The 18,025-nt window shown below is 38.4% G+C and overlaps 3 protein-coding genes across 3 annotated transcripts; 2 read left to right on the forward strand and 1 right to left on the reverse strand.

The window, feature by feature from the left end:
• Positions 1-577: 577 nt before the first annotated feature.
• LOC146319805 (transmembrane protein 233-like) lies at positions 578-2,314 on the forward strand. Its single transcript, XM_084729423.1, has 3 exons — positions 578-764; positions 1,582-1,716; positions 1,796-2,314. The coding sequence occupies exons 1-3, from the start codon at positions 606-608 to the stop codon at positions 1,805-1,807; spliced, it is 306 nt and encodes a 101-aa protein (XP_084585549.1). The 5' UTR covers positions 578-605; the 3' UTR covers positions 1,808-2,314.
• Positions 2,315-7,924: 5,610 nt separating this feature from the next.
• prkab1b (protein kinase, AMP-activated, beta 1 non-catalytic subunit, b) lies at positions 7,925-14,616 on the forward strand. Its single transcript, XM_084727854.1, has 7 exons — positions 7,925-8,071; positions 9,772-9,944; positions 10,034-10,127; positions 11,523-11,637; positions 12,667-12,800; positions 12,901-12,969; positions 13,142-14,616. Exons 1-7 carry the CDS (start codon positions 7,925-7,927, stop codon positions 13,217-13,219), a joined length of 810 nt encoding a protein of 269 aa, XP_084583980.1. The 3' UTR covers positions 13,220-14,616.
• Positions 14,546-17,841, reverse strand: LOC146319807 (phospholipase A2-like). The gene is made up of 4 exons (XM_084727857.1): positions 17,340-17,841; positions 17,020-17,170; positions 16,799-16,926; positions 14,546-14,802 (listed from the first exon to the last, which is right to left on the reverse strand). Exons 1-4 carry the CDS (start codon positions 17,377-17,379, stop codon positions 14,678-14,680), a joined length of 444 nt encoding a protein of 147 aa, XP_084583983.1. The 5' UTR covers positions 17,380-17,841; the 3' UTR covers positions 14,546-14,677.
• Between the last annotated feature and the right edge of the window lie 184 nt (positions 17,842-18,025).

Below are 18,025 nucleotides of genomic sequence, written 5' to 3' on the forward strand. Positions count from 1 at the left end.
ATGCTGTTTTCACTGAAAAATAACAATCTTGTCAACACTGTAACATTTTCTGATTTTCTTTTTTCCTGTCATGTTTATTCCTTTGAAAAAAAAAAACTTTTTAAAATTCCTAATAAATTATTTTAAAACATTCCATTTACGTGTCCTGTTTGACTTTTTTGTACATGACTTGTTGTTTTTGTAAGAAAGTTTAAAGGCAGAGCCTGTAGGTTTGTCCAAGCTGTTTGTAAACGCGTAAGACAAGGACGTCCAATACCACATTCATACAACAGACTAAATTACTATACAATTTGTTCTAAATGAATATAGATTTCACTAATATATGTACTAAGTTACTGCATATTGTGTACTTGTTATTTGTGAAGCTACAGTATATGAACCAGTAAAACTGGGTTCCTTTTTTTCCCTTCCTTTTCCTGACATTATTTCTGAGAAACTTTCACTTGAGTCTCTCTCTGCTGGCTTGTTTCTCTCTTCCATCATCACTGCTCCACTGCCTCCCCTCCCTGGTCTCCACCTCCCCCCCGTCCCGGTGTCTCAGCTCTGTTGTGTCTCCTGTCTGCCTTGTCCGCTCTCTCTCCCTCTCTCTCTAGAGGGATCCGGTCATGAACGCCAAGCCCTCGCTGGACGGGAGCTCTGACCACCTGAAGAACAGGGAGGCTCAGGAGATCCCTCCTCTGAGGAACTACCTCTGTCTCACCATGTTCACCTGCTTCTGTCCTGCATGGCCCATCAACATTGTGGCGCTGATTTTCTCTCTGCTGGTGAGTCATACAAGGCTGAACGTGTGGTTTCTGTTTATAAATAGATGCTTTAAATGATGTTTTTATGAGGTTTAGATATTTAAAGGCAGTGTCTCACCTCAGATGGATGTGTAGATTGGAAAAAAGACAAATGATGATTAATGCATGTCAGAGGTCTGAACACATTAACACTGATTGTCGTATCTATTAATCATGCAGCAAACACGTTCTATATTGCTACAGATGTCTTAATCTGCTGAGAAACAGAAATAGTCTGTCCTCTCCTCTGAACTGCCCGTCCACATAATTAACAAATACTTCAACTAATGAGTCCTCAGATCAAATCCACTTTCAGTTTGGACAATCCACACCTATCTTTACACACAAACACATGTAGCTTTGTGTCCAGTTTTTGAGCTGTCTGAAGGGACACATGCAGAGTTGTGTTGAGTTGAGGTGCCAACAGCAGCTGTTGCATCGCTGTCGTTGCTGTGAGAAACAAGATGAGCCTCGTAGTAATCAGCTGTTTCTCAGTGCTGCAGTGGAGATATAAATCAGAGATAAAGACAAAGGCAGGTGCAGGGAGAGAACAACATCTGGCCATGTGTGACATGTCACTGTGAGGCTTATTGACACAGAAGATGGGATTATTTTCTATATTATCATTATCACTCTTTTGGGAATATTTCTCATTTTGAAAAAAGGTTCTCGTTATTTTTGAGAAAGTCATTATTTTGATAAAGTTCCTCAGTATTTTTGATAAAGTTTCTCATTGTAATGTACAGGATCTTCAGGAGAATACAAATCTCTTAAATTTGACCTTTCACTCACCCTGTAGGCCCAAAAGAGTTATGATGAAGAGGACTACGATGGCTCGAAGCGGCTGGGTCGGAAAGCCCTCCACATGGGCATCGTCTCTTTTGTCATTGGCCTCGTGATCATCACTGCGTACACCGTCCTGCACTTTACCACGGTACGAATGCACCAGATATTTGATGCAAACATGAAATTGAGGCTGATTGAAATATTTAAAGTATCCTTTTCATTCTCAGCATGTGATTTGAGCTCTGAGGAGGAAGAGGAGGTGGAAGAAGAGAAGAGGTGAAACTCATGGAGAGATCTGCTCCACGAGATGCACAGGAGCTCTGCTGGGCGTCTGTCATGAACAGGTCTGGAGGCTCCAAAAGAGCTGGTAGAGTCTCACTCTACTGCTGAAAACATGTTGGTTTCAGCTATTGTGTAAATGCAATAAAAACTTTGATATAGTTTTGTATTTGCAAGGCAAAAAGAATGATTATGCATACATTTTTCTTTATGAAAGAGGACTTGACTTGTGCATGTCTGAAGAACACTGATGCTAAAAGGGTATTTTTTAATAAACAAAGTTCTTCAGTGGACGGTTATACAACATCCACTATATGTTAATGTTTACTGTAAGTACTGATAACTGATTAATTATCATCTGAAATTGGCAATTGCACATGAAGAAATATCTTTGAAATATTGCTCTGCTTCACTGTAACAGGCTGTGGACCTAAAAATGTAAAATAAAAAGTTTTACTTTCACAAAACACGGTCTGGTTGAGCAAATTCTGTACATATGCAACATAATAAAAAAAAGTTTTATTTAAAACTGAAAAATCATACCAAAAACTCATAAAGCACTTTCTTGTCTTTTAAAACAATTAAAATGCCTTCCTCGGGGAGTCAAACACCTAAACAAAGGCTTGATGCTTCACCACATCACAGTTTTGTTTATCTAAAATGACCATGCCATGAGAATCAAAGTGAGAGTGCCTTTGACTTCTTGTGATTTTCAGGTATTCATATCCAAAGAGCACCTAAAAAAACATTTTTACTCATATTTCCTGAGATTCAATGAAACCTAGTTCAAATTTGAACAAAAGGTTTATTTTAACAATCACAAAATCCATATTTCTGCAACATACAGCAACAATAAAGTAAAATACCGTGCATTAGGAGTGGGTGGGTTTCACCAGCTGGCCTGAGTTCACAGCCATGTTTGACGTCTGTTGAGTCTGAGGGATCATGTACTCTGATATGTAATATTAACACTGTTACAAGGCTAAAAATAGAGGATATAATCTTCAGGCTGAGAAGTGATCCGGCTCTTTAATTACACACAAAATAAAAGTTTAATCACCAACTTATCAGCGAGGAGGGTCTGAACCTCCCTGTGACCCTGGCATCTGCAGTTAAAACCAGCCTGCCTCTCTGTCTGCAGATTCAGAAGAAGAAAGTTCATAAATGTTTTGTGGTTGTGATGTTGAGCTGCAGCCGAGTGTTTTGGATGCTCACGTGAAGGGAGGAGGAGGGACGTTTCAGTTCAACGCCACCTGCTGGTGAGCTGGATGACAACAGAGGAAGCTGCTGTTGGACGGATGGATGGATGGCTGAGTGTGGATTGAAAGATTTAAAAATATAGTGAGGATAAAGTGGAAATGTCGAGCAGAGCTGCAGAGAATCTGAAGACACAGTATTCAAACAGTGTTCTTCTGTTTACTGAGGTGTCTGTGGCCTCAAGGTCACAACTCATGACCTCGCTAACAACTGAAGAACTGGGGGCAGGTGATTGTTCCTCGCAGGGTTGGAGTAGTACCAATAATCTGCACTAATATAATCAATAATCTTGACGGCTGGCATCTGACGGGCGACCGGCCTCATGCTGCGACGTGAATTTTGGGGGTGCGGCCATGCTGTGAAACTTTGATGCCTCACCATGGAACACGTGCCGGCATCGGCCACCTCAAATCTGGACAGAGAGGCCTTAAGACATTTGTAATGCTAAATTGTGAAGATCTTGACGTATCATCAAACGACGTGGCCATGACGGCACAGCGATGGTCAATGTTTTGCCAAAACACAGGAAGTTGCATCAACTTCCGTTTACTTGGTCAAATCTGCCTGAAACTTGATTTGTTCAATAGCAGTCCAGGCCTGATCACATGACATGAGTTTTGTGGATGGGAGCGAGACGTGTACTGAGCCGCTGGACGAGAGCAGTGACCGTCACCCTGCAGACCATCACATGAGCAAAATAAAACAAATGTCGCCCTGAGAATAAAATGGTGAACCTCGCAGTGAGTGACAGGCACCTCGCATTTGAAAGAGGTCACGTGACTCCACTCACTTTGAAAATACAACAATTTGAAAATACAACAATAAAATGTTTGTTGCATGGTTGTATGAAAGAAGATTAGCTGAGATTACATAAATACATATTGTTACGGAAAAAATGCACAATATCTTGTATTTTAAACAAATGCAGATTAAGTCCAGGACTGCATTTATTAAAGCAGAGATACAAAGAATTTTTCTTGCTAACATCATAGATTTGATAATGTTACATTTATTTCCTCCCATAATAATTTTTTTCAGTGTGTTATGTGTTTGTCACTTCCTACTTGTAGTTTACTTCACCACATTTCATGGGAAAACTTTATTTTTAAGTAGGCCCAAATGGAGGCAATAGTGTTATTAGCAAATTAAAAATCTTGTATGCACAATACTGTAAGAACTTATAAATTATCATGTTTCATCATAAACTAAACTAAGTGCAGCTAAAATGATCAGTTCATTAATTAATCAAAATGATTTGGCATCTACGTTTGTCCTTTTATTTCACAGATAATAACAGAAAGTGAGAGTTAATATCATGACACTTTTCCTCAGGTATTATCATACCAACGTTTTACATGTGAATGTTCTGTCTTGTTTTTTAGTTTTCTTTGGCTTGTTTTTAAATGTTATCAGTGGACATCTTTTAGCAAAGAGACCGGTGAAGGATCTTCTTCCTCTGCCACTGTGTGCCGCTGCTTTTTTCCACATTCAGATGTGTGCAGATCACTCCGCCTCTTGTGCATTACATCACTCTTAAAGCCGCCTGGACACGCCCAGCTGCAGGTGGATGTTGTTTCAACAGCAGTGGCTGTTCTTGTCAGCATTACTGTGATTCTTGTGTTTGCTACACTGATTTAATGAGTAAATAGGACTTTAAACACTTAATGTAAATTCCTCAAACTCGTTCACAGTATTACTTTATGTAGCTAGTTATCTGTCCAGCACCGTCAGCAAAGAGTACAGTGTCTTTATAAATACATGAAGTTGTTGTTGTAGAAGTTAGGACTGTGTATTTTCAGAGCTTTTGTTTTCAAGGTAACAGGCTGAACTTTACATCAACAGACAAATGACAGAGTTATAAACACCTCATCAACTGACAGCGGAGGACTCGTCCTCGCTTGTTATTGTCAGAATGGTGCAGCCAAAAAAATATGCAGAATATTGTCAGACAGTGTGAAATTAGAAAGTAAAATTAGAAATGGATGTTAAGAGGTAAATATCATTGTCAGCCTTATGTTTAGTGTCAAACTTCAGTTTGATATGCTGGTGGTTTTCTGCATGATGAATCTTAAATTACAGGTTCTGTAGCTCTGTCTTCAACCTGAGAGGAAGAGCAGGCTGCTGAAATACTGATGACTGTGTTTTTATTTGTGTACAGTGTGTAAAGTTACAGGCTGCAGATCTGTGAGTTACATGAAACAGGAGAGCCGTGAGAACCAGCACTTCAGAGGATCACTGTGATGTGGAACAAAGCTGTGTGCTGTACAGTCCCCTCACTATGAGCTAAAGTATACATTACATCTATATGAGAATATAGAATACATCAGATAAGATAAGGTAAGAAAATTGCACTTTTTAATCCATTACGTTACTTTGATACTTTAAGGTACTATTTACTTTGCAGATTCTGGCCTGGCCTGTAGTTGCAGAGTTTGGGAGGTATTTGCCATATAGATGTCTGCCTTCTCTCCAATATAATTGAAGTAAATATTGCTTGGTCTGTAGTGCTCAAAGCACCAAAAAGATGCATTTGAAAAATTAAAAACCAGTGTTTTTCATTTCATTACTCAAAATAATCCACAGACCTTGTTATGAGAAGTTTCATGTAGGAACGCATCACCCAAATACAAATGTGCATGTTTAATAAAAGTTTAATATCACATTATTGTAAAACAGTGTATATTTTCAGAATGCTATTCACACTGAGACAAAAAAAAAGTCAATAAATAAAATTTAATATGTTGCTATCATCCCCTGATTGTGTTGCAGCAGTCCTCAGAGTTGGGGTCAGTTGCGACGTCTGACTTCTTACTTTCAAATAAATATTGCAATATTTCACCATCTTTAATTGGTTCAGGTAATAAGCAAACAGAACTAAGTTTAATATGTAAAGTTGGGCCATTCCCAAACTTAAGAATGCCATGGCACAATTTGAAATCTGTAAATCTCCTGCAGCCCACCTAAACCTTTAATCACAACTCTGATCAACACACGAGACTAATCATATCAATGATGCCATAAAAGATTTGCCACCAAAATGGTGTAAAACAAAAACAACATGAAAGATTTAAGACAAAAACGACAAGACGAAAACAACGTGAAAGAACAGACGAGACAAACATAACAAGATGAAATCAATGAACAAGACAAAAACAACATAACATAACATGAGATAAATGAAAAATAACACATAATTTAAATCTTTCAGCTTCATTTTATTAGTTTGGATTACTTTTTAAAAAATAATCATAAACGCTTCATGGTCATTTCAAAAAAAAAAATTAAAACCTAAAAACATTTATTTTTCATGAACTCTCACTGGTCCAAATAGTCTCCGGGTAACCCAGGGAAATGCAAAAGTGGTTGCAACCGTCCCCTGTCTCCCCTATTTTAATTATTTGTCGCCATTCTGGAAATGTGCCGAGGTTTACTGTTCTTGTTCTTATTTTGTGATTAAAACTCTAGTATTTGGTTTTATAATTCACTTCACTGTAGTTTGGCGAGCAGCGGGTTAAACTTTAACTCTCCCTGAGCTCGAGGACAGACAGGAGGCGGAAGAGGTGTGTTTTCTTCACCACACACACACACACACACACTGTAGTTGCTACTAAATGGCGAAAACACACTGAACACCTCTGCACAGAGGAGATTAACAGAAGAAAGTGAGGTAAGAGGCAGAGCAGAAAGCTGGATGTTGCTCCTGTGTGAAGTCCTGCTGCTGCTCCGCCTCTGATCGTCTGTTCAGTCTGAGACTGAGGAGGAAAACTTCTGCAAAACACGGAAACTACAACGAGAAAAATCACACGAGACGATCTGAAAACCTGAAACTACAAACAGATGTTCGCCAGAGCAGAAAGACCGAGTCCAACAGAAGCTCAGCTCAGATTCAGGTGAGGTTGTGATTCTCGTACAGTTTTTCTGTGGCGCTCAAAGTGAAACCTGTGAACGACAATCACCATTTTGTTCCTGTTGCACCAACAAAACATTCTGCTTAAGTCATTTTGTAAGGAGTCACTTGACTTAAGGACCCCTGGTGGTCAGTCCAGGGGCCACTGAAGGGCTCCTGCTGGTCTCAGGACATATGCATGTTGGTGTTTGTGAATTTAACTTAAGATAATAAGATAAAATACTTCATTCCTGTGGATTAGTCAGGCGTCTGTACTTTACCTGAGTGTTTCTTTTTCTGACAACTTTATACTTTTACTTCCAACATTAGAACACAAATGTCTGTCTTCAAAATAGGATGGTTACTTTACTTTTAGTGCATTTGAGGGGAATTATTGATTATTTTTATTTGGCATTGTTGCATGTCACCTTCTCAACATCAAGACTGATAAATGGATCAGACAAGAACAGAAAAGACCATTTGTTGGTGTCCTCACAGGTGCAGATAATCCCCGACAGACCCAACAAGATTAAGACAACAGAAACAATGTAAAAGATGTAACAAGACAAAATAGAGGTAACGAGACTAAACTAATGAAACCAGATGAAAGCAGTGTGACAGGAAGAAAAACACTGAACAAAACAAAAATGATGTCACAAGATGAAAAAGATGTAAACAAAACTAAAACAATAAAACAGGACTAAAACAGCGTAAAAGACGTAACAAGATGAAAGTGATGTAACAAGACAAAAACAGGGTAACAGGACTAAAACAATGAAACAAGACTAAATGTAACAAGACAAAAACAACACAGTGAAAACAGTGAGTGGACTGCAGAGAAAAGGTTCAGTTATCTTTGCAGGGAAACAGTCGGCAGGAATGTCCTTCATCTTGAATCTTGTGTGTTTCAGTGTGTGAAGCCACAGCAGCGGTGATGGGGAACAGCAGCAGTGACCGGTCCAGCGGGGGACAAGGGGACAGGGCATACAGAGATGGACAGCAGGGAGGGAAAGAGGCTCGTTCCAACATCCTGATGGACAGCAGTGAGGACACAGAGCTGTTCCAGAGAGAGGACGCAAAGGTACGACGACACATTTATATCAGGACTGAAACCAAACCCATAAGGACCATACGAGTCCTCTGAATGTTGTTGCACATTAATTATGAATTATATACGATTGATGAATTGTAATTAAGTTTATAGATTTATTTAGACTTAATATCTTTGAGTTGTGGACAGAACAAGACATCTGAGGACGTCGTCCTGAACTTTGTGAGACACCGATTAACATCTTTCATCGTTGTCTGACATTTTATGAACCAAATATCTCATTGATTTATCCAAGAAAATAATCAACATGATAACGTTACAGGAAATAGTTGAAAAATAGATCCAGAAGAAAAAATGAGTCCCCCGTCTGTAGATAGACTTGGCATCCTATTAGAGCTGCAACAATTAATTATTTGATGAATCATTTTGAGTCATTTTTTATTTTATAAAAGGTCATAATTCTCTGATTTCAGCTGCTTTAATGTGAATATTTTCTGGGCTCTTTATACCTCCTTGACAATAAACTGAAAATCTTGAAATAAGACATTTGGGGACGTCGTCTTTGACTTTTGGGAAACACTAACCGACATTTTTCATTCTTTTTTTTTTTTTTTTTTTGACATTTTATGGATCAAACAATATAACCTGGCTGAGCCAATATAAAACAATCACAGTTTTTTTCATTTTATTTTTCATTTTCAAGCCAACACTCGTTGTAAATGTACTCTCAGGATGCTGTGAGTACATTTACATCAAGGATTTCCAGCGCCTGTAAACCACCACTGTTCTTGCACTTTTGTTTTGGATTGTTGGATTTTCATATCTTTGCTTTATGGAGTTAATTTAGAGCTATGTTTGGAACCTTTTTGAGGTCCTTAAATTACATTTACATTAACAAACAAACAAACAAAAAAACAGCTCTAAATGAACTCCATAAGAAAAATCAAACAAGCAAGAATAGTGGTTGAAAGACTGTATCTAAAGCCACAGCTTCAGTTCCCAAAATCCACCTGGATCACCTGCGCCTGAACAGACAAAGGTGGGGCGGACCTGACCCGTACACCAAGTATCCAAAACATAAACTAACAATAAACAATGCAAACAGTAAACAGCAAATTTACAATGAACTTAATTCTAATCTAAAGAGAAAAATTAAATGGTTTCTTTTGATGGCCACGACAGCATGCAGAGTTTCTACGTAGTTAGTATTTTTTTTGTTTGGTTTGTGTCTTTGGTAATGCTGTGGGCAACTGCACTGTAAAAAAAAAAAATCTTAAAAGGTTTGTTGATCAGACACTGAACGACATTTTTCACAATTTTATGACATCTTATGGAACAAACAAATAATCAAATAATCCAGAAAATAATCGACAGACTGATCGACAGTGAAAATAATCATTAGTTGCAGCACTAACATGTACAGTATGTACAGTAAATGCATCATCTGTAAGGTGCTGGAAAACCTAGCTCCTCTATAGACCCTCACTCATATTTACTTGACTAACATATTTAGGTAAGAGATTTAGATTAATCCGACTCACCTTAAACTCCAGACGGAAGAAGTAAATATGAAAGCGTCCAACGATCAGGTCAGCATCCTGTAAACATCCTGTACATACACGTCCTGCTCCTCTCAGCTGACTGACCGACACTCAGCGAGTGTTGTGTCGGGTGAAACTGCTCTCATTACCATGACAACAGTACAGCGATATCCCCCCCGTGCTCTGCAGGCTCCACAGGAGATTCAGGAGTTTCTGGCCTGGCAGCAGGACCTGGAGAGCGACAGCAAGAGTCCGACTCAGCAGGCCAGGCCGACCGTGTTCAGGTGGTCTGGAGCCGCCAAAGAGGTGTTTGTGTCGGGATCTTTCAACAACTGGGCCACCAAGATCCCCCTCAACAGGAGGTACCGCGTCTCCTTCAGGATGTCAAACACGTTCAGACACGTTCGATGATCTGTGTCGACGTCACTCATGTTTGTCTCTTTAAACGCAGTCAGAAGAACTTTGTGGCCATCGTGGACCTGCCGGAGGGAGAACATCAGTACAAGTTCTGTGTGGACGGACAGTGGATCCTGGATCCTACAGGGGTGAGTGGATTCTGCAGAGATTATCTTCCTTTTTAAAATATATCTGCAGTTTACTCCTACTACAGTTCAAGAGAAAAACACAAACATTTTTCATTTAAAGACGCTGCTACAGCCAGTGAATATTCTGCTCTGCAAAGGAAAAAGGCTTCAGTGCAGAACTGAGAAAAATGACTTAAAAGTTTTCTTGTTGTCGAGCCAAATGAGCAGATCAGTGAATATGTGTCAGTTTTATAGCTTTATATCAGGTTATTGTTTCTACGTATTAATCCTGACCTTGCAGAGTTTACCAAAAAATATTGGGTCATACCAAAGCAAAAGGCAGAAACTTCCATTTTATCTGATCACTTTAGTTTTAAAAAGCAAAATAATGACAAATATGATCAAATCCTAAAGTGTGATCATGATTATTCTTTACATTACTGTTATTATCATTATTTATTTACTACATTTATTATTATATTACGGTACACTTGTGATGTTTTAAAATCTTTTAAAATCAAATTATTTCAATGGTTTTGGGATGTTTCTGGGCATTTTATGATGCCAATGTTTATATTATAATGAAATAAAATTAGAATTTTAAATATGAAAGGCAATATGCTGCAACAGACAAAACTATTAAATACCATCAAACCTTTTCTGATAAAATATGACACTGATTGATTTATTTTTTAATGAGTCTGAGAGCTTTGACTCATATATATAGTAGTTTAATGCACATAGTTCACACATTTCTTCATTTTCTTGCAGATATTTTACATGTTAGAATACAGGAACTCATGTTACGCTGGTTTGCTGCGGTTTCTCTGCGGATTTTTGCAGTTTCTGTCATTTCGACCTTCTGTTTTCTCCAAAATAAAACACATTTGAGAGAAAATATTTGTCCACATGACAAAGTATGTCTTTAATGTCACAAAAAAATATTATAGCTAATTTTTGACAAATTATGTTACTGCCTTTATCCTTTGCAGGGCAGAGTTGTAGTTGGTATAATATTATGGTATGTAACTATAATCTGTAGTACTGGAAGAAGTTGAGAGGGAATGAAATAACAGGCAGAGCTGGATTAAACCAGATCACTCTGAATCGACTGGATGTTGCCATCTTTCTGTTTACACCTGAAACTAACAGTCAAAGAAGTAAACTGGAGTAAACTGGTCGAGGACATACATGGAGAGGAGTACAGCAAGACTCCTCTTTCATTTCTTGTCTTTTCTATTTTCTATTTTCTGTCTTCCTTTAATTTCTTTTGTTCTGTCTACAGTAAAAATGTATAAATGTGTCAGAATAAATGAATCACGTGATAAATATGATAACTATATCGTGTAAAAATCCTGCAGTAAAGTCATTTAAAAAGTGTCTGTATGATATGTGTGTGTTCGTTCTCTCTCTCAGGCCGTGATGACGTCTAAGACAGGTACGGTGAATAACGTCATCCAGGTGAAGAGAACTGACTTTGAAGTATTTGATGCCCTCAGGCTCGACTCACAGGATTCTGCAGACCTGTCAGGTACCTGCACCTGTACTCAATCATTAATAACTACATCCAGTCTGGCAGGATATCATTTTTTAAAAGTCTTTTAAGCTGTTTGAATGTCAGAATGACTTGTGTGCGACAACACTTGAATTAATCTCTTCAACTCTGCCAGGATGCTCCCGTCCTCAGCCGACATTACTCTCCTTCAGAGCCTATAGCAGGCTCTGTTATGAAGCTAGAGGGAAAATATGAAACTAGACCAGATGAACCCATTTTGTTAAACAGTGTTGAATGTTATAAATCAGATCTAACTGAAATGTTGAGACTCGAGATTCGATAAGCCCAGTTTAGTATGATAGTATGATGTTGTCTCCATAGCAGCAATCTTTTGAAACTTGATCGCTCTATGTAAAATGACCTATAGTAACCTCTACGATAATCACAGTTTCATGAAACTTCACAACCACTAACTAGAGACCTGCAGCATTCAGAGGATGGATGGATTTTATACATATTTTGAAAATAAGGGGGTACCAGAACAGAAGTGCTCCCGGTCCAGTTCTTACATAAATATTCAAATGGCAAAAGTTTTTGATCCCAAATTACAGGAAGAATTTTTTCAATTCTGACCATTAATATTAATTCTCCAGTGGTCAGAATTGTTTCAGTGTTGCACCAAAATCTGTTTAATAAATGTTGTCAACCCAAAAACTGCTGCAACAACTTATGAGACATGACAGAGCATCATGGGACGGACATCATATACTGCCATCATAATCTTCGAAGCCCTAATACACTCTAAACCTTCAAAAAAATGCAATATTACAGACTTGGGTCTTGAAATGATCTCAAATTAATCTTCAGCTTTCAGATGATATATACTACTTCAATGTGACATGTACTGTTGACTTGCTATGTCCCCCATAAAGGCTCCTGTCCCCCTCTAAAAAAAAGGGACAAAAGTGTGTTAATGAGGGTTAATCAGGTGCAGGAATTCTTTTAGCTGATTCATTTTGATGGAACACTTTACTAAAATAGTGTGATGCGATTATTCTTTCCCAGACTTGTCCAGTTCTCCTCCTGGTCCGTACCAGCAGGATGCGTATGTGATCAGATCAGAAGACAAGATCAAGCAGCCTCCGTTCTTACCTCCTCACCTGCTGCAGGTGCTGCTCAACAAGGACACAGGAATCTCTGTGAGTACACGCTGGACGTTAGCCGGCAACACGTCTCTGTAAAACTGTTACAGCAGCAGGAAATTTAATAAAAGTCGTCCTCTCTCTGAATCTTCATCAGTGTGACCCGACGCTGCTTCCAGAGCCGAACCATGTGATGCTCAATCACCTGTACGCCCTCTCCATCAAGGTAACACATCACTCTGAAATCGGTCATTGATCGTTAATTTTACCAATGATCGATCAATGAAAGAGAGCAAATAGTCCTATCAAAGAAAATTTTGAAAAGTATTAATACCAACAGTGTAAACTTCAGCTATAAATCTGATTTCTATCTAAATATTCATCATACTTTCTTTCAGGATGGAGTGATGGTTCTGAGCGCAACACACCGATACAAAAAGAAGTATGTGACCACTCTCCTCTACAAGCCAATATAATCCAGAGCCATGATCCAGACTCTTATTTTGAAATACTAATCATTTGTCTGTTGTTGTACTCGGCTGCTACTTGGATTGTTTTGTTAAAACTGGAGCTAAATATTTTCCTGATATCATTTTAGAGTATTTTTCCTATCCTGTTTTTTCTCTCGTTTTTCTCTTAATTATGTTGATCGTGATTTAGTTCAAGTTAAACTTTCTGCACGTTTGTTAGTTTGTGATCCACCCGTAACTACAGCCTGAACTTTAAATGATAATTTAATATCAATCAAAAACTCTAAGAAACAGAAGAACAATGAGTGGATATTTTGGAGATTTTCATTCGAACCTCACTTGATCTGGTTTTGTCAATAATTTTTTGATGCATAAGTGGAAATCTGCCTGGACAAAGACTCAACACATGATTTTCAGGTTCTCTTTAAAGGGATAGTTAAGGCTTTTTGAACTAATCCATGGTCAGTGTGTTACCTACAGCAGATGGAGGTTGACTTGGGTTGAACAAAAAAAGTCAGTCTTTATAATGTTAGGTGATGTGCATGAATGTGTATTTATAAATTATATACAATAATTAAGTAAAAATACTCAGTAGTATTGATGGGAAACCATTTATCACTCTCTCCAAATCAACCAAACTCCATTGAAAAAATCAGTAATTTTACCTCACAGAACACAGGAGGTGTTTGTCTACCGCTGCCTTGATTGGTTAGTTTGTTTGTGTTATTGTTTGACTTCAGTGAATCTGAACTAACTATTTAAAACACAGAAGTCACACAATAACAAAACACAAACTAACCAGTCGAGGCAGCGGTAGACGAACACCTCCTATGTTCTGTGAGGTAAAATTGCTGATTTTGTCAATGGACTTTGGCTGGCTTGGAGAGAGTACTATTTGGCTTATAAAAGAGCAGTTTCTCATCAGAAAAATTGTGACACCAAGGTAAATCAGTTCTATTCTAAATATAGCCTTCATTTAAAGATCTTTTTTGGGTGTCTAAAATATGTCGCTGCTGTCCCTGTCCACAGGGGGCATGTCGACCGCCATCTGCTGTAGCTGCACCGACTATGAATAAGTAGCTCATTCGATCACACTTCAAATAATCTGAACTATCCCTTTAAGTTCTGACCTTGGCTGACTTGCCAAAGCCTGAAGTACAGCTTTAAATAGTGAAGTGATCTGTGACTGGGAACATATCAAAATGTACTGGTGAGATAAGCACAGCTGTAACCTCTGAAGCTCTGCAGACGTGAGCAAACAGACACGAGGACACAGAGAGGTGGAAGCCTCACAATGAGAGTCTCACTTTCCTGTTTTATTCCAATGATTCCTTTTTTTTTTTGACAAAATCAAACTTCTTTTAATCTGTTTGTGTTTCAAAATTAAACAGAAATTAAACATTTTGACAAGAAAACATGTTAGAAATCATCATTCTCTGGTGTGTTTTCTGCTGGTTGTATAACTCAGTTGACACAGTGGACTTTGGGATCCAGGTTCTTGTTGTCGGGGTTGTACGTGGTCTGAGCGAAGCAGTGAGCCGCCACACGATCACACTCACACACAGCAGCCTGGCACTTATTGTTGGTGGCTGCAGAGACAGAGACGAGTCGGGAAAATGAATGATAGCTGCTCAGTAATAACTAAACATGAGGCAGACGGTGAAGTTACAGACGTTAAATGCAGAATGCTCCACTGTTCTATGAGAACATTTGTCTGTTCTGTAGGTACATCTACTGTTTAAATACACACAGGGCACAGAACACTACTCCCATTCTAAAGAACTGAGACAAATCAATAATAATAAATTAGAAAAATAAAATAAATATATGAAATTTATGTATATATAAAATATGTGCTATTATAATCAACTTTGATTTAAAATCTTAAAATGTTCCCCCTTTAGAGTTGTGTTCCAAATTTCTGTCAGTGCTTTCAGATTGTTACAAAATCGTGATTTAATCAGGCATAAAAAGGGTCAGCTATACCCTAAGGACCCCTGTCTCACTTCCTGGTTTAAAAAAGGTGGGAACACTGCTCAAGCACTGGTAAACTTACTATTTTCAGACAAATTAGTTAAATAATATTTCTATCAGATGTGTCTCAACCATAACATGTCGACTCTGTAGCCCTTCTGCATCAAATCTAAATAAGAATTATGGTTTAAAAATGTGTATTTTGATTATCATTAAGAGAACTCTGAGCAACTTTAAGAAATAAAATGGCTGCTCACTCCGACTCTGCTGTGAAATGAAAACATGGAACATTTTGTCGACTCTGTAAAACGTCAACTCAGTCAGATTTTCCATCTGATGTCGCTGATGTCCACATTTAATAAAACATTTAATCACTTGGAGTGCAGCCTGTTATGAGCTTTAATGGCCAAGAGTTTGATGTTTTCCAGCATAATTTAAGAGAAAAAAATCAAAACCCCCTCAAAGTACAGTTTTGTCCCAATTCTAAAAAAAAAAAAAAAAAAATTGTAATAAAATCTGAAGAAATTGTTCTGCTATGACAGGCAACCACATACCACTGTCTGATATAATGATTAGCAAATGTAATCATAACTAAATAACTAAACCTCTGATGTTTTAAAATACTCTGCTGTAATCAATAAAAAAAAACATCTTCTCCCTGAGTGAGAAGCTCTGTATCTGCACGCAGCCCACCACCGCTGCTCGCCTGCAGCCTCAACACGAGTCCAACACGAGTTGTGCACCAAAATCAGCAGACATATCAGAATGTTAAGTATATTTAGCATCTTTTATTTGTTCATCTTGTTCGTCAGCTTGGATCTATTAAACAGACGTAAAGATCAGAGTTGCTGACCTTTCACAAATATCAGATAAGTTTTCTTGCTTCCGGGTTTACTTCTGCAGTATGTGACCCACTGAATATATACAGTAGTGCTTTTCCCAACTGTGAGTTCCTACGAAGCCAATAGACTTACACTGTGATGACATTACAGGTTTTTAAATGGCTTCTCTCAGCTCGAGGAAAGTTAAACAAATAAATAAAAAATTCTAATAGAGAGGAAAATGCTTTTTGGGGAAAAAAGGAAATGTTTCCCTGCAATACTGCAAGTGGCCACTGGGAAATTTGGAAGCAAGGCTGAGTAGCAAAGTCCTGTGTGGGTTCTGTCTGGGCAGTTTGGTTGGACGTAGGCAACAAAACTACTCTACTAGGTTTAGGAAAACATCTGATCTTGGGTTACGTTGCCTTGCGTTATGTTACATTGCATTAAGTTGCGTTGCGTTGCGTTATGTTGCTTTGTGCTACGTTGCTTTGCGGTATGTTGTGTTTCAGTATGTCATGTTGCGGTATGTCGTGTTGCAGTATGTCGTGTTGCAGTATGTCGTGTTGCAGTATGTCATGTTGCGGTATGTCGTGTTACGGTATGTCTTGTTGCAGTACGTTGTATTGTGGTATGACACTTCAAAACTTCAAATAAGTCAACGGTGACTTCTGATTTCTCACGGGACACCAACCTCAGTCTCTTGAAATCCTGTTTGCGTTTTTGGAAATGGGAGCAGCTGACATGACCAAATTAATCTGTACTGTGTCAAAGCATCACTGTTTAATCTTACCTGAGCAGGTCACCTGCTGGCCTGAACAGGTGAAATCATAAACAAGAACATAAGGAAGGTCAGCAATAGCAGTGCATCCAGGAGCCTTTCTGCTGGCTTCGTAGCATTTGTCATGAACTTTACAGCACCTGAGAATAAAAAGGGAGAAAAAGGTGCAGGTTTGAGAAAACCCCACGTTTCTTTTTAAAATGGTGACTGGAAAAAAAAAGTCTCTTTCTTACATGTCCACGTCATCCCGAGGGGTTCCCCGCCCCCCGAAACCGCACCAGCAGCCGTAGTCGTTGTACTTTAAAGGGTTAACACCAGGCTGAGCACACTGGATCAGGTTCCCAAACTGCCACAAGGCTTTGGGTGCTGCACTGACCACACAGGCTGGACAGGCAGACACATAAAAAAGACACAGGAGGAAGAAATCAGGAGGAAAGGAACTTCCTAACAATGATACTGTACACAGGAGTGATGGATTTAAAAAAGTAATAAAGATCATTTCACAAACATACAGAAGTATTATGCACAATAAGTGTTACTTCATTATTCTCACCAGTGAGCAGCAGCAGCAGCAGAGGAGCGGTCACATTCATGGCTGCAGTCAGGGAAACATGGATGTCAGTGCAGCCTGTTCTTATAGGACAGGAGAGATAAGACGGAAACAAGAGGGTGGGAACTTTAGGTGACGGGTTCCTTCAGTGGAATTTCTACTTAAGAGCATCCATTAACCACAATGAGTATTTAACACTGTCAGTTACAAGTGTGAGAGTTTGTAAGACCAGATGACTGAAAGCTCAAACTTTATCATCACTTTTATTTCATATTTTATATATTTCATAACCTCCATCAGTGCCCTACGCTGCCTTACAAAGACAGAAAGCAGTAACAGATGGATACGATGTAATTCTTCTTACTGAACACACTTTACCACAAAAGATTATGGATGTAAACCTTTGGAAAAACTTTACAGAAAATAGACTTGAGAAACACGCAGTATTAACAAACACTTGACAGACACTAGTGATGTGAAGTGCTTCTAAACAGTTCTTTATGACTTTTCTTTTTTTTTTTAAATCTAGCAAAAGTTGTAATTTAATAACATGTGTAACTGATAAAAGCCAATTAAAATGTGTATTAAGTGTCCTGGATTTCTGTTCTACATGGAAACTTCAGGTTAAATCCTTGTTTCTTTTTGTCAATAAGTTTTCGGGTAAATTCAGCAGGATGAGACATCCACAA

This window comes from Lutjanus erythropterus, chromosome 10, assembly GCF_056507025.1.
Source record: "Lutjanus erythropterus isolate fLutEry1 chromosome 10, fLutEry1.hap2, whole genome shotgun sequence".
Lineage (NCBI taxonomy): Eukaryota > Metazoa > Chordata > Actinopteri > Lutjaniformes > Lutjanidae > Lutjanus > Lutjanus erythropterus.

Coding starts and splice junctions, on each gene's coding strand:
- prkab1b (XM_084727854.1), top strand. CDS start 7,925: ATGGGGAACAGCAGCAGTGACCGGTCCAGCGGGGGACAAGGGGACAGG. Junction 10,128..11,522: donor GGATCCTGGATCCTACAGGG/GTGAGTGGATTC, acceptor TCTCTCTCTCAG/GCCGTGATGACGTCTAAGAC. Junction 12,801..12,900: donor ACAAGGACACAGGAATCTCT/GTGAGTACACGC, acceptor AATCTTCATCAG/TGTGACCCGACGCTGCTTCC.
- LOC146319807 (XM_084727857.1), bottom strand. CDS start 17,379: ATGAATGTGACCGCTCCTCTGCTGCTGCTGCTGCTCACTG. Junction 17,171..17,339: donor GCTGCTGCTGCTGCTCACTG/GTGAGAATAATG, acceptor CTGCCTGTCCAG/CCTGTGTGGTCAGTGCAGCA. Junction 16,927..17,019: donor CCTCGGGATGACGTGGACAT/GTAAGAAAGAGA, acceptor TTTTATTCTCAG/GTGCTGTAAAGTTCATGACA.
- LOC146319805 (XM_084729423.1), top strand. CDS start 606: ATGAACGCCAAGCCCTCGCTGGACGGGAGCTCTGACCACCTGAAGAAC. Junction 765..1,581: donor CGCTGATTTTCTCTCTGCTG/GTGAGTCATACA, acceptor CTCACCCTGTAG/GCCCAAAAGAGTTATGATGA.